This window comes from Notamacropus eugenii, chromosome X, assembly GCF_028372415.1.
Source record: "Notamacropus eugenii isolate mMacEug1 chromosome X, mMacEug1.pri_v2, whole genome shotgun sequence".
In the NCBI taxonomy this organism is placed as follows: Eukaryota; Metazoa; Chordata; class Mammalia; order Diprotodontia; family Macropodidae; genus Notamacropus; species Notamacropus eugenii.
Genome location: NC_092879.1, coordinates 10,901,602 through 10,915,757, shown reverse-complemented (window position 1 = coordinate 10,915,757; position 14,156 = coordinate 10,901,602). Strand labels below are relative to the sequence as shown.

At 41.3% G+C, this 14,156-nt stretch overlaps 1 protein-coding gene across 1 annotated transcript in view; it reads left to right on the top strand.

The window, feature by feature from the left end:
• The window catches only part of F8 (coagulation factor VIII), a 124,678-nt gene that overhangs the window by 56,518 nt on the left and 54,004 nt on the right, over positions 1-14,156 (top strand). The window contains exons 11-12 of the mRNA XM_072626568.1: positions 5,806-6,020; positions 11,085-11,235. Coding sequence (XP_072482669.1) covers positions 5,806-6,020; positions 11,085-11,235 — 366 coding nt within the window. The remainder of the gene's footprint in view (positions 1-5,805; positions 6,021-11,084; positions 11,236-14,156) is intronic.

Here is a 14,156-nt window from a genome sequence, read left to right as displayed (position 1 = left end):
TCCGTTATGTGACCATCATCTATTGGTTTTCCCCTTCTCCTTCTGCCTTCCCTCACCAAACTCTACTCTATCCAAACCCTCGATTCCTCAGTTGTGTCCTAGACCATCACCCTTGTGTTCTTTATGCTTATTTCTTTTGCCCATCTTGACCCCTTGGTGAACCAGTTCAACTCTACACTATCCTCTTCTCAAGTCTCTGGCCCCCTTGTCATATTGTTGATGTCATCCTGCCAATCCTTAGATCATTCCCACCATCCACCACACAAAAGGGCAGCCCTACTGCTTACCAAGACTAATCCCACTACCTGCTCAAGTGATCCCATTCCATCGTGTCTCCTCCAGCAGATTACCTTTTCTGCCAGCCTGTCTATATCACTTATCTTCAGTCTTCCCCTCTCTACTGTCTTCTTTATTGCCTACAAACATGCCCATGTCTTGTCCATGTCTCTCCCATCTACAAAAAAACCCCTCACTTGATATTTACATTCATATCTCTTCTGCCTTTATGGCTAAACTTTTTGAAAAGGCCATAGGTGCCTCCACTTTCTCTCCTGTCACTCTTTTTTTAAACCCCCTACAGTTGAGCTTTTGACCTCATAATTCAAGGGAAACTGCTCTCTCCAAAGTTATCAGTGATTTCCAAGTTGCTGATCCAATGGCCTTTGTTCAATCTTCATTCTCCTTGACCTCTCTCCAGCCTTTGACACTGTTGATCACTTTCTCTACCCTGATACTCTCTTCTCTCTAGATTTTTGGGACATAATTCTCTCCTGGTTCTCCTCCTACATATCACACCAATCCTTTTCAGTCTCCTTTGTTAAATCTTCATCCAGATCATGTCCTTTAACCATCGATGTCCCCCAGGACTCTGTCTTGGGCCCTCTTCTCTTCATTCTTTATATTCCACTTCAATAGATTTCTTTATCATCTCTCTACTAATGATTCTCAAATCTACCTTTCCTGCCCTAACTTTTCTGCTGACCTTTAATCACACATCTTCCCTCTCTACTTCCAAACTTCTCTATTACTATTGAGGTCACTGTCTTCCTCCCAGTTCCCTGGGTTTAAAACATAGGTGTCATGCTTAACTTTTCATTATCCCTCACCTTCCCATAGCCAATCTTTTGCCAAGGCCTCTCCATTTCACCTTCAAACCTCTCTCTCTTCTCTCCTCTGACACTGTCCCCACCTTGGTACAGGCCTTCATCACCTTACACTTGGATTATTGCAATATTCTGCTGGTGGGTCTGCCTGCCTCAAGACTCTCCTCACTCCAGTCTGTCCTCCATTTAACTGGCAAAGTGATTTTCCTAAACCGCTTGTCAGGTCAAGTCACACCACCTCACCCCACCCCACCTCAACACACACACACGGACACACACGGAGACACACACACACACACACACACACACACACACACACACACACACACACACACACCAGTGGGTCCCTCTAGGATCATATCCAGAATACTCTGACATTCAAATCCTTTCATAACCTTACCTCACCCATACTTTTCAGCCTTCTTACACCATTTTTCCCACCATATACTCTGTTCTGGTGACACTGGTCCCCTGGCTGTTCTCATCTCTTGAATTTGGGCATTTTCTCTGTCTGTCCTCTATATCTGGAACACTCTCCCTTCTCATCTCTGCCTCCTGACTTCCTTCAGGTCCCAACTAAAATCTCATCTTCTTTAGGAAGCTTTTCCCAACCCTTCTTATTTCAAGTGCCTTTCCTCTGTTAACTATTTCCCATTTACCCTGTATATAGATTGTTCGTACGTATTTGTTTACTTGTTGTCTCTCCCATTAGATTGTGAGCTACTTGAGGTCTAAGACTGTCTTTTACCTCTTTGTGTGTCCCCTGCACTTACCATAGTGCCTGGAACATAATTTTTGTTGTTGTTCAGTCCTTTTTCGGTTGTGTCCAACTCTTCATGACCCCATTATAGGGTTTTCTTGACAAAGATACTGGAGTGATTTGTCATTTCTGTTTCCAGGTCATTTTATGAATTTATCACTTGACACTTTAGGATTCTCTAAATAAATCATCATATGATCTGTTAAAAATGATAGCTTTATTTCCTCATTGCCTATACTTATTCCTTCAATTTATTTTTCTTTTCTTATTGCCATAGCCAGTATCTTCTAATATGATATTCAATAGTAATGTTGATAATAGACATTCTTGCTTCAACTTTGACCTTATTAGATGCTTTTAGCTTATCCTCATTACAAATAATGCTTGCTTTTGGTTTTAGGTAGATATTACTTATCATTGGAAAGAATGCTCCATTTATTCCTATGCTTTCTGGTGCTTTTTTATTTGAATAGAAATGGATGTTGTATTTTGTCAAAAGTTTTTTCTGTATCTATTGCAATATTCACATGAATTTGATTGCTTTTTATTAATATAGCCATATATGCTTATAGTTTTCGTAATACTGAGCCAGTCCTGCAGTCATGGTATAAATCCTTCCTGGTCAGTGTTTGATCTTTGTGATATATTGCTGTAGTCTCCTTGCTAATATTTCACTGAAAATTTTTGCATCAATATTCATTAGAGAAATTGGTGCATACCTTTCTTTCTGTGTTTTGACTCTCCTTGGCTTAGGGATCTTATTTGTATCATGGAAGGAATTTGGTAAGATCTTTTCTTTACTTATTCAAGTTTATGTAGTGTTGAAATTAATCGTTCTTTAAATATTTGGTAGAATTCACTTGTAAATCTGTCTAATCTTGGAGTTTTTTCTTTTGGAGTTAATTTATGACTTGTGCAATTTCTTTTCTAAGATAGGGTTGTTTACATATTATTTCCAGTTCTATGAAACTAGGCAATTTGTATTTTTGTAAATATTCATCCATTTCATTTAGATTGTCAGTTTTATTGGCATATAGTTAGGTGAAATAGTTCCTAATAATTGTTTTTATTTCTTCTTTGATGGTTGTGGATTTTTTTTCACTTTTTTATATTGGTAGTTTGGTGTTTTTCTTTTTCTTAATCAATAATCAAGCCATTAGCTAATGGTATATCTATTCTATTGATTCTTTCCTCAATCTATTTTCCAAATCATTTTCCCCTATATTTCACATTTTCTTCTATTTTCTAAGTCTTTTGCCTTTGTTTTAGTATTTCTTGATTCTCATGGAGCTTCTATTTGGCCTATTCTACTTTTCAGAGAATTCTTTTCTCTGGTAAAGTTTTGTACTTCTTGTTTCAGGCTGCTAATTCTCTTTTCATATCTTTCTTCCCTCGTTCGTTTCTTTGCCCATTTTTTCCACTACTACTCCCATTTGTGTTTTTTAAAATAATTTCTTTAGAATTAAAAAAAAAAAAAGTCTTATTTTAACTCTTTCAGGAATTCTAGTTGGACTTGTGTCCAAGCTGCATTTTTCTTTGAAGCTTTGATTATAGAAGGTTTTGAGTCATTCTTGTCTTTGGTTTTGTGTCTTGAGCTTCCTTGTCATCATGACAACTTTATATGGTAGGATTTGTTTGTTTGTTTGTTTGCTCTTTCAGCCTACTTCTTGATTTTAGACTTATGTTAGTGCTGGACTCTGAACACTTCTTGGGGTGGGGAAGATGTCTGGCCTGAACTTCTGTCCTCTTACATCCTTTAACTGCTTTCATCACTTTAGCCAGAGACCTGCAAGCTTTTGGTAGTGTGATCCTTGGAGATGTCTGTTCATTGCCCTGTTGATTTTGGGGCTCTGAAAGTTCCAGATTCAGTTTTTGGTCTAACAATGGTTGGGAATTTCAGCAGACTGCTGCTTGACTCAACCACCATCATCTCCCTGAGAGGTTTTGCAGGTTCAAAGTGACTGAACTTCTGATTGTTCTTTAGTCTGGGAAACTGGGCTGTGCTCCAGGGATTAGAGCCACACAACTGGTGTTTGCACAGAACTTGTTTCTGGGACTGAAGGTCACAACCACTTCTCTTTGCTCTGGATTTGTGACTTAGCCTTGGGTAGTGGGTGACAGAGCTGCCAGATGTCCCCATTTCTGCACCTGGGGTTTGCTCAGGGATCCCCTGGGATCTTTCCCTGATTTGATTCTCTCTCAGTTCCCACCATTGACACCACCACTGCTATTGCTGCAGTGCAATCCTGGGCAGATCCTAACCTTAATGTAAACAGACATCTCTATTCATATTCCCAAGTTGCCTCGGAATAGATAAATGACTCACTGTGACTTCTTTTTTTCTCCTGATCAAAATTCAGTTAAGTGCATTCTTCAAGATCTTTGTTGAAGAGATGTAGGGGCAGAGCTAGACTCTAATATTCTCTCTCACTCTGCCATTTCTTTAATCTTTTCCAGGTCAGTTTGCTTGGGATATCATCTACCTTACATTTTCTTCATTTTTCCCAGCTTTTCGACTTTGTTTTTTAATATTTCTTGTTGTCTCATGTAGTTATTGGCTTCTATTTGGTCCATTCTAATTTTCAAGGAGTTTGTTTCTTGGGCAAGATTTTGTACCTCTTGGGTCAAACTGTTAATTCCCTTTCCAGTTATTTTTTCCATATCTCTCACTTCTTTTTCATTTTTCCCCCTCAAGCACTCTCATTTCATTGATAAAAGTATCTTAAAACTCTTAAAAAAACAAAGAAATTCTAGTTGAATTTGTGCCCAAATTATGTTTGTCTTTGAGGCTTTGGTTGTAGTTATTTGGGAGTCATTCTCTTCTTCTGGGTTTATGTCCTGAGGACCTCTGTCACCACATAGTGAGGTTCTTTTTTTAATTTGCTCATTTTTCCAGACTACTTCTTGATTTTGGATGTTATAATAGGTCCAGGTTTTGCACACTTTGGGAAGAAAAGTCTACTTTCTTGGCATTATTGTGTTATTCCAGGATCTCAGGAACAGCTCAGATTGGGGACCTACTAGCTTTCAGTGCTCCCAAAGGGATCTGATTGAGGGCAAAGTCTGAGCTCTGCCATTTCCTGACCTGAATTGGGATCCGAGCAACAGTAGATGCTGCTGGATTCATCCACTGTCAGCCAGCTGAGAAGATCTTCTGGTTCAGAGTGACAGAATTATTGGTTTCTCTTTGATTTGAGATTTTTCCTTTATTATTCCACTTCAGGCTTCAAACTAGACTGGAGACTAGCACTGAGACCCTACTCTGTGCTTGCAGTCTGAGCTACATTGCTGCTACTTGCTTTTGAACTTGCTCCTCACTGCCTAAGGCCTGCGTCCTCTCCCTACTGTAAAGCACCACCTCTGGGTATGGTTTCCCTTCTCAGGATCTGTGCCATGGAACTGGTTAGTGGGCAACAAAGCTGCCAGATGGCACCTGTTCACACACCCTGTGTGGCACAGGTCTTGCCCTTGGTCACAGGCATTGCATGCTGCTCATTTCTGGCCAGGCCCTGGCTCCAGTGTCCTCAGATGTTTCTGTCTCTTTTTGCCAACCTGGGCTGGAAAAATGAGTCACTGTGATTTTTCCTTGGATTTCTCCATCAGGTTTCAATTGGCACATTCTCTAAATCTGTTTGGAGGAATTCTTTGGGGGGGAGGAGAGCTCAGCTCTAGGGTGTGCTGCTATTCTTGCATTTTGGTACCATCCCCTACCCCCACTCATCTTATTTATAATTAGAGGACTCTGTGAGTGTGTGTGTGTGTGTGTGTGTGTGTGTGTGTGAGAAAGAGAGAGAGAGAAAGAGAAAAAGAGAGAGAGGTTTTATATGCATATCGAGTAATTGTTTGACCACATTTTGCTCTAGATCGTAAACAGAAATTTCCATGTGTGGTTGTTAAAAGTCTCCTAAAGCTATCTCTGTTTCTTGCCTTGCCTGTGGGTAGGTGTGAAAGATGTCAAGGATGTGCCAATCATGCCAGGCCAGACATTCAAATATAAATGGGAAGTAACTTCGGAGGATGGGCCAACTCAAGCAGATCCCAGATGCCTGACTAGGTACTACTCCAGCTCTGTCAATGTGGAACGAGACCTGGCTTCGGGCCTCATTGGACCCCTCCTCATATGCCATAAAGAAACTGTGGATCAAAGAGGGAATCAGGTGCGTCCATCCCTTTCCTCACATGGGCACTACTCAGATTGACTGCTCCAATAGGATCTATAACATGGGAGGAGGGTTAGGAACTGACGAAATATTACCACTCAGGAGCTCCCTTCAATGTGTTTCTTTTTCTGGTTGACTGGAGTAGTTCAAAGAAAAGACTTTTAATGAAAGAAAATGGCTAAATAAAGACCAAGGAAGATTTTGCCCGTATAGAGGAATATAGAACCCTATTGGTCACCATGCCAATAGACAGGCAGGGTACAAATGCAGAGACCATGTGTGATAAGGTCTACGTGTAGGGAACACATGCAAATGATACATATGTGTGTCCAGAACAACTCACACTTCTAACTCCAGAGAGATCGATTGTCATCTGAGTGAACCACTTTCTCTGCTGAGGTGGGGTACACTTCTGTTCATTTTCTTCTGGGCCTCTCTGCTACTTCTAGACATGGAGTTGAGGTTGTCTCTTGATGTATTAATTCTACAGTTGGGAGTCTTTTTGCTGATCTGTTTTCTCTCCATGGTCAGGTGACTCTGCTGTTGGGCATCGCTGCTGATCTGGGATCCTCTCCTCTTCTTTCCACTGCTGGGCTTACCTATTGCCTCTATTGGGCATCTCTGCTTTCCTGGAGTCTTTTCCTGTTCTCTTCTTTCCTTGCTTCAATGCCTTTTTTGTTGATGAGCATCTTTGAAAAGTGGGGGGTCCTTTTCTGTCCTAATCTTTCCATGGTTGGCCATCTTTGCTGCATTTGGGTGTCTCTGCTGAGCTGGAATCCTTTCCTGTTCTATTTCTTCAACCACTGACTATTCCTGCTGTCCTTTGCTGAGCTGTTGTCCTTTCTTGTTCTTTTCTTTCCGAGGTGGGGCATCTCCACTGCTTCTGGGCATCTCTGTTGACTGGAGGTGATCTCCTGTTCTCTTTTTTCTACTGCTGAGTATCTCTGCTGACCTGGGATCCCCTCCTCTTCTGTTCTTTGCATTTCTAGGTGTTTCAGCTACTGCACGACATCGCTGTTGAGTTGGAGTGCTTTCCTGCTCTCTTTTTTTCCATGGCTGCATAAACCTGCTGATCTGGGGATAGGAAAACAAGAAGTCAGCTCACATGCTTCCTGCCTGTTCTTAAGACAATAGGGCTTGTTCATGAGTAGTCTGACATCTTATAACAAGATGTGGAATCTTATGGACTTGCGATATTGCCATTACTGTGTGGAAAACAGGCAAACAGGTCAAACGTTCTAAGATTAAGGCCTGTGTTTTCCCCACTGTGATAGCAGCAGCTGCCACTGCTGATGGACATCCTGACATCCTGAGGGCCACAAGATGCAAGTGAACTGAGAAATAAGCTATGGGTTGGTAACTGACCCTAATTTTTTAGCGAGAACTTCACTTGTTGCCTCTTTTGTGGCCAAATCAATGAAAAAGTTTATTCAAATTGGGTTGACCTAATATTAGAGAGGATACAAGGACCTCCTTCAAAGATCAATGACTGAAAAGAACCACAGAAGTTAGCATAATAATAGGATTGTGAACATCACAAGTTATAGGAATACCCAATTTATTTATAACTTTTTGATCTTGGACAAATGTAGGCTAACCTTCTTCATCACCAACAAGATTGGGACGTTAAATGGCATCTGGCCCTTTTGGATGACTCCATGTTTCTCTCTTATTGACTGTAATCCTTCAATTTGAGCTTTAGACGCACAGCCAGGGCTAATCTTCATAACAACTAATGATAACTGGTTTAATTCCTCTCAAGATGATACCATTACTAGAGCGGACCCTTAACCAGACCAATTTCTTATAACTTTTTTCAGCATGAGGTGAAATGTCAATCTCCCTAATCCCCCTCCTAAACTTGAAGGCCCATAGGAACCAAATAGCTAACATTTATATACAACTTACTGTGTGCCAGGCACATACAATCTCACTTGATTCTCACGATAACCCTGGGAGGTAGGGGATATTATCTCCATTTCACAGATGAGGAAATTGAGACAAATAGAGGTGAGGTGACTTGCCCAGAGTCAAATAGCTAATAAGTCCCTGAGACCAGATTTGGGGTTCCTTCTGACTCCAGGTTCAGTGCTCTATCCTAGTTACCTATGAAAAATCAGGTGACTCTTCTCCTAGAGTTCTAAAAACCCCATCTCTGGGATATAGAATATGATGGCCCATAATTTACATGGCAGGTTTTTTCCCAGGTGAATCAAGTGAAAGCCAAAACCGTGATTTTCATCGACCAGTCCTATTTGAGTGCACCAAGAGAGTGAGTGAGTTTTTAATGGTCTCACCTTTTCTTCCATTTTCTTTCATTTTTTTTTCCTTTCTGACTAGCTAAATCATTCTTATTTTTGTTGGAGACAAGGTGCATCCAAAAGATACCAATAATCCTTTTGTTTTGGGCGTGGAGTTTCTAAACACCCCCTTAGATAAACCAGCTTGTCTTCTTCAAATGAACCCTCTGGCCACTGCGAATTTGGCTAGACATGACAGAGAGATATTAAACCTCCGAAAGAGATAAATATCTGCTGGTAACATACTCAATGGTTCCATATTTTTCTACCATTTGAAATAATAGGGAATTTATTGAAAAGAGGAAAATTAGCAATGTCTAGAGTATATGCATATAGGCAGCGTGCTAGAGATTATGAGAGAGATCAGTAACAGCACTCTTTTTTGTACAGATAACAACAGTGACTTTCAGAGGTATCTAGAAATAATGGGCATCTAGTTAGTACAGTGAATAGAGTGCTGGGCCTGGAGTTAGGAAGACGTGAGTTAAAATATGGCCTCAGACACTTGCTAGCTGTGTGATCCTGGGCACTTAACTTCTGTTTGCCTCAGTTTCCTCATCTGTAAAATGAGCTGGAGAAGGAAATGGAAAGCCAGTCCAGTATCTTGGCCAAGAAAATCCCAAATGGGGTCAAAAAGAGTTGGACCCAACTGAAAACTACTGAACAACAACAAATAACTCAAGTCGAATATAACCATTTCTTGGAATTTATTTTTCAGGACTGTCATCTAGTTGTTTCTTCATTGATGAGTTTATTAGGACTTAGGTACATGAATAACGTTGGCTGAACAATCTGTTCAGCTTTGATTTCCATATGTGTACCTATTCTTTGAAGGAGTTAAAGAATTTTAAAAGACTACACCCAAAGAGTATGTTGTGTTACAATCAAACTTATTCCTTATAATTACCTGCCTCCTGCAGATTCAGTTTGAGCTGAGAATTGAAGAAATCTGGGGAAATCAAAAGGAGGGAGAGCATTGTAGCCACAGAAGGCAGCTAGTCCAAAGGCACCGAGATGGAACGTAGAATACTGTGTCTGTGGAATAGCAAGAGAGGGGCAGTGCAGTAGAACACAGTAAGGTGTGAGGAGACTGAAAATGTAGGGAGGGTCCACATTGTAAAGGGCTTTGAATACCAAAATAGAGAATTTTAAATTGGATCCTGGAGGGAATAGAGAGCCACTGGAGCTTGCTAGCTGGGGAAGGGGGAGGCACAGAGGTTGACATATTCACACCTGTGCTTTAGGATAATCACTTTGGTAGCTGATTGGAGTATGGACTGGAATGGGGAGAGGCCTGAAGTAGGAAATCCACTGAGGAGACTACAGCAATGGTCCAGGAGAAAGCTGATGAGAACTTGCACCAGTGTGATGGTTGTGCGGCGAAGAAGGCGTAGAATTGCTCCTCTTCTATAGAGACCCTTTCCTCTCTTCCCCCCATCCCAGTGCTGAAACCAAGAAGGATGAAACCAGGAACAATGCCCAAATCAACTCTGTTACTATTCCACACTAGGGCGAGTCAATCTACTGCTCTAGTTTCATACTCATTAACCATCATACTTTAAGGATCCAAGTGCCACTCCCTGACCACCACTCCTCTCTGTGTAGATTGTCTGTCCCATTAGAATGTAAGGTTCTTGAGTTCAGGGACTGGCTTTGTTTTTTGTATCTGTCTTCCCAATGCTTGGTATGCAGTAGGTGCTTAATGGATATTTTTTCATTCATTCATCCAATTTGCAGATGATCAATCCAAGGCCAGGACTGTTAAAACACATCGAATGACAGGGAATGGAATGTTGGGATGAAACAAACAAATGAGATGGAATTCAGTACTGAAAAATGTAAAGTCTTATGTGTGGGTTCAAAGAATCAGCTTCTCATGTATAAGATGGGGGAGTCATAGCCAGGCAGCAGGTGGTCTGAAAAAGATCTGGGGGTTTTAGTGGACTTCAAGCTCAACAGGAGTCAGCAGGGTGATATGGCCACTAAAAAAACTAGGATGATGTTAGGATGTATTAACAGAGATGAAGTAACAAAAATGAGAAATTAGAACCCATCTGCTACTCTGTTTAGGCCACCTCTGGAATATTGGGGTTGAGTTCTAAGTATTACATTTTAAGAAGAACAATGATAAGCTGGAGATTGTAAAGGGGAAATCAAGCAATATGGTTAAAAGCCCTCAGATTAGGGTTCAAGAAGATTGGTTAAAAGAGCTAGAGGTAAAGGAAGACTTGGGAGGACATCAGAGCAGTGTTCAAGTGCCTCTAGGGCGCACCTATGAAAAAGGATGAGACTTGCTCTGCTTGGACCCAGAAGGCAGAACCGGGCTGTAGAAGATGGAATCAAGTCAATGAAGACTGAATGTGAGGGAAAAGGGCCTAACTACCAGAGCTGTCAAAAAATGAAAGAAGCTAAACTGCTCATCAGAGTTCTTCAAGAAGAGACTGGAAGACCACTTGGTGATTACAGGTTAGGCTAGAGGGTTTCTGAAATCCTTTCCAACTGTGAGAGTCTGTGATTTGGAGAAGTGTATTATAGGCCTGGTGAGGCCTGTCTACTCTGTGAGGATCAGCTCCAGTTTGGAGAAGTTTATTGCCAGCTTGGACTAAGGGTGATGACATTTTAGGCCAGGGAAAATCTTAAAGACCATCTACTAAGTTACAAGGGAGTAGCAATATGCATTGGTGGGAAAATGGCCCAGACCAAGGGATTCAGATTGGTGAAATTAAAAAATGCTCTTTTTTTCTTGTTTTGGTTTCTTTAGATGATGTCAGACAAGAGAAATGTGCTCCTCTTCTCCATCTTTGATGAGAACCGCAGTTGGTACTTTACAGAAAACATGCAGAGGCTCAGCTTGGATGCAACTGAAGTGCACCCCCAGGATCCTGAGTTCTATGCCTCCAATGTCATGCATAGTAAGCACCACTGAGATTGGCATCCAGCAGGAACTTGTGAGATGGCAGTGAAGGGAAAGGGAATGTTGTCTCCATGCAAAGGATCTGACCTTGGACCTTAGGGTTGAGAGACAGCACCAAAGCCCCTCCTCCTCATCTCTTATTTTCTCCTTCTTTCCTCCAGCATCAAAAGAAAAGGTGGCTTTTCTCCTGACCAAGGCCAGCCCCTTCATTCCATCTCCTCTAATCTCTGAAAGATTGCCTCCATAATCTTCTATCTATCTCTATCTACTGACCACAATCATGCTGGTCTCTCTCAACCTTAAAAAGCTCTCACTTGGCCCTACCATCCCCTCAAGTTATATCTCTCTTCCCTTTCTTTTTTTTCTCTCTTCCCTTTCACAGCAAAGTTCTTTTTAAAAAAGCTGTATATACTCATCATCTACACTCTCCTCCTAATATCTCTCAACCTCTTTGTACTCTGGCTTCCAACCTCATTACTCAACTGAACCTCCTCTGGCCAAATTGCTGAATTCATCAATTGCTGAAACCAATGGCCTTTCTCAGTCCTCACCCTTCTTGACTTCCCTGCAACATTTGGCACTGTGGGTCACTCGGGCCTCCTGGATATCCTCTTCTTGCTGGGTTTCATGATGCTCTTCTCATTTGGTTCTCCTCCTGTTCATCTCTGTATTTCTTATCAATCTCCTCTGTTGAATCTTCATCCATGATCCACTCCCTAACCATGGGTAAAGTCAATTGGTCTGGTCAACAAACATTTATTAAGTGCCTACCATGTGCCTGGCACCCTGTTAAGCACTGGGAATGGAAAAAAAAAAGAGTCAAAAAGTGGTCCCTGCCCTCAAGGAGTTCTAATGACAGAGACGACAAGCAAACAATTATGTACATACTACATACAGGATAAATAGGAGATAATTAAAAGATGGGAGGCACTAGAATTAAGAGGAATTGAGAAAGACTTCCTGTAGAAGACAGGATTTAGTTGGGATTTAAAAGGAAGCCAGGGAAGCCTTTGGGCTGAGATATGGAAGGAGAGCTTTCCAGGTATGGGACACAGCCAGTGAAAATGCCTAGAGCCAAGAGATGCATCTTGTTAAAGGAATAAGTACATGCTGAGTAGTAAGGTATAAGAAGACTTGGAAAGTGGGAGGTGGCTAGGTTATGAAGGGCTTTGAATGATACACAGAGCATTTTGTATTTGATCCTAGAAGTGATAGGAAGCCACTGGAATTGATTGAGAAGTGGAGTGACATGGTCAGACCTCCATTTTAGGAAAATCATCATGGCAGCTCAATGAAGCATAGACTGGAGTGGGGAAAGACTTGGGGCAAGCAGACCTATCAACAGGCTACTGTAATGGTCTAATCATGAGGTGATGAAGGCCAACATCAGGGTTGTGGCAATATTGAAGGAGAGGAGTGGGTGTCTTCTAGAGATATCCCAAAGCTGAGATAGACAGTCCTTAGCAACAGATTGGATATGTGGAAGTGAGAAATAATAAAAAGGTGAGAATAACACCTAGGTTGTAAGTTTGAGGGATGAGAAGATGGTGTTGCCCTTAACAGTAATGGGGAAATTGTGTAACATCAGTGAAGGGCCAGTTGAGGTCATATAACATAAATCTATAATGCACTCAGTCAGTTTCATGTTTTTCTCCACCTTTGCTCAACAGCATTATGTGTAGGAGTGAAGATGGAAGATCTTGAGAGTGATCCAAGGAAACTTGCCAGGGTGAAATTGGTAAAATGATAAGAGACTCAGGATAGGAGAATGGTCTAGAGTTGAACTGGTTCACCAGTGATTGGGGTTAGGTTTAAAGAGGAAAAGAGGAGAGAGAAGCTAGTGCAGAGAAGTGAATGGTAGAGAATTGAGGGGCTAAGGAACTGGAGTTCACAGTATGGACAAAGAGTAGAATTTGATAAGGGAAAGCAGAGGGAGAGGTGGAAAGCCAAAGGATTGTGATCAGATAAGGTTGTCATAAGACTTTATCTTGGGCCCATTTCTCTTTTTCTATATTCTCTCTGCTGGTTACCTCATAGTTCCCATGGATTCACTTATCTCTATTAAACTACTCCCAGATCTATGTTTCTAGCCCTGGCTTTTCTTCTGAGCCCAGGCCTACAGCAACAACCGTCTACTGGATATTTTAAACCAGATGTTCAGTACACTTCTCAAATTCAATATTTCTAAAATAGAATTCATTGTCTTTCCCCAAAAAATCTACCCTTCTTCTGAATTTCCCTAATTCATCTGAGTTCACACCATCCACTGGAGAAGAAAATGACAAACCACTCCAGTATCTTTGCCAAGAAAACCCCACAGACAGTACTAAAATGTTAAAAGAGATGACATTAGAAGATGATCCCCTCAGGTCAGAAGGTGTGCCCAATGCTCTACTGGGGAAGAGTGGAAGACGGCTATAAGGAGTTCCATTACTAATGATAGAGCTGGGCCAAAGTCAAAAGGAAACTCAGCTGTGGATGTGACTGGTGATGACAGGGATGTCTGATGCTGTAAAGATCAATGTTACACAGGAACCTAGAATGTAAGATCTGTGAACCACAGTGAGCTGGAGGTGATCAAATGGGAGATGGAAAGATTAAACATTGACATCTTAGGTGTCAGTGAATGTAAATGGATGGGAATGGGTAAACTTAATTCAGGTGATCACTTCATATACTACTGTGGGCTCTTGCCCACATCCCTTAGAAGAAATGGGATAGCCCTCATAATCAATAAAAGGGTGAGAAAAACAGTACTGGGGCATAATCTTAAAAATGATCAAATGATGTCAGTTCAAATTCAAAGCAAACTATTCAATATAACAGTAATATAAATCTGTGCTCCAACTACTGATGCCAAGGAGGCCAAAGTTGGTGAGTTCAATGAAGACCTACAACATCTTCTAGAAATAACAGAGA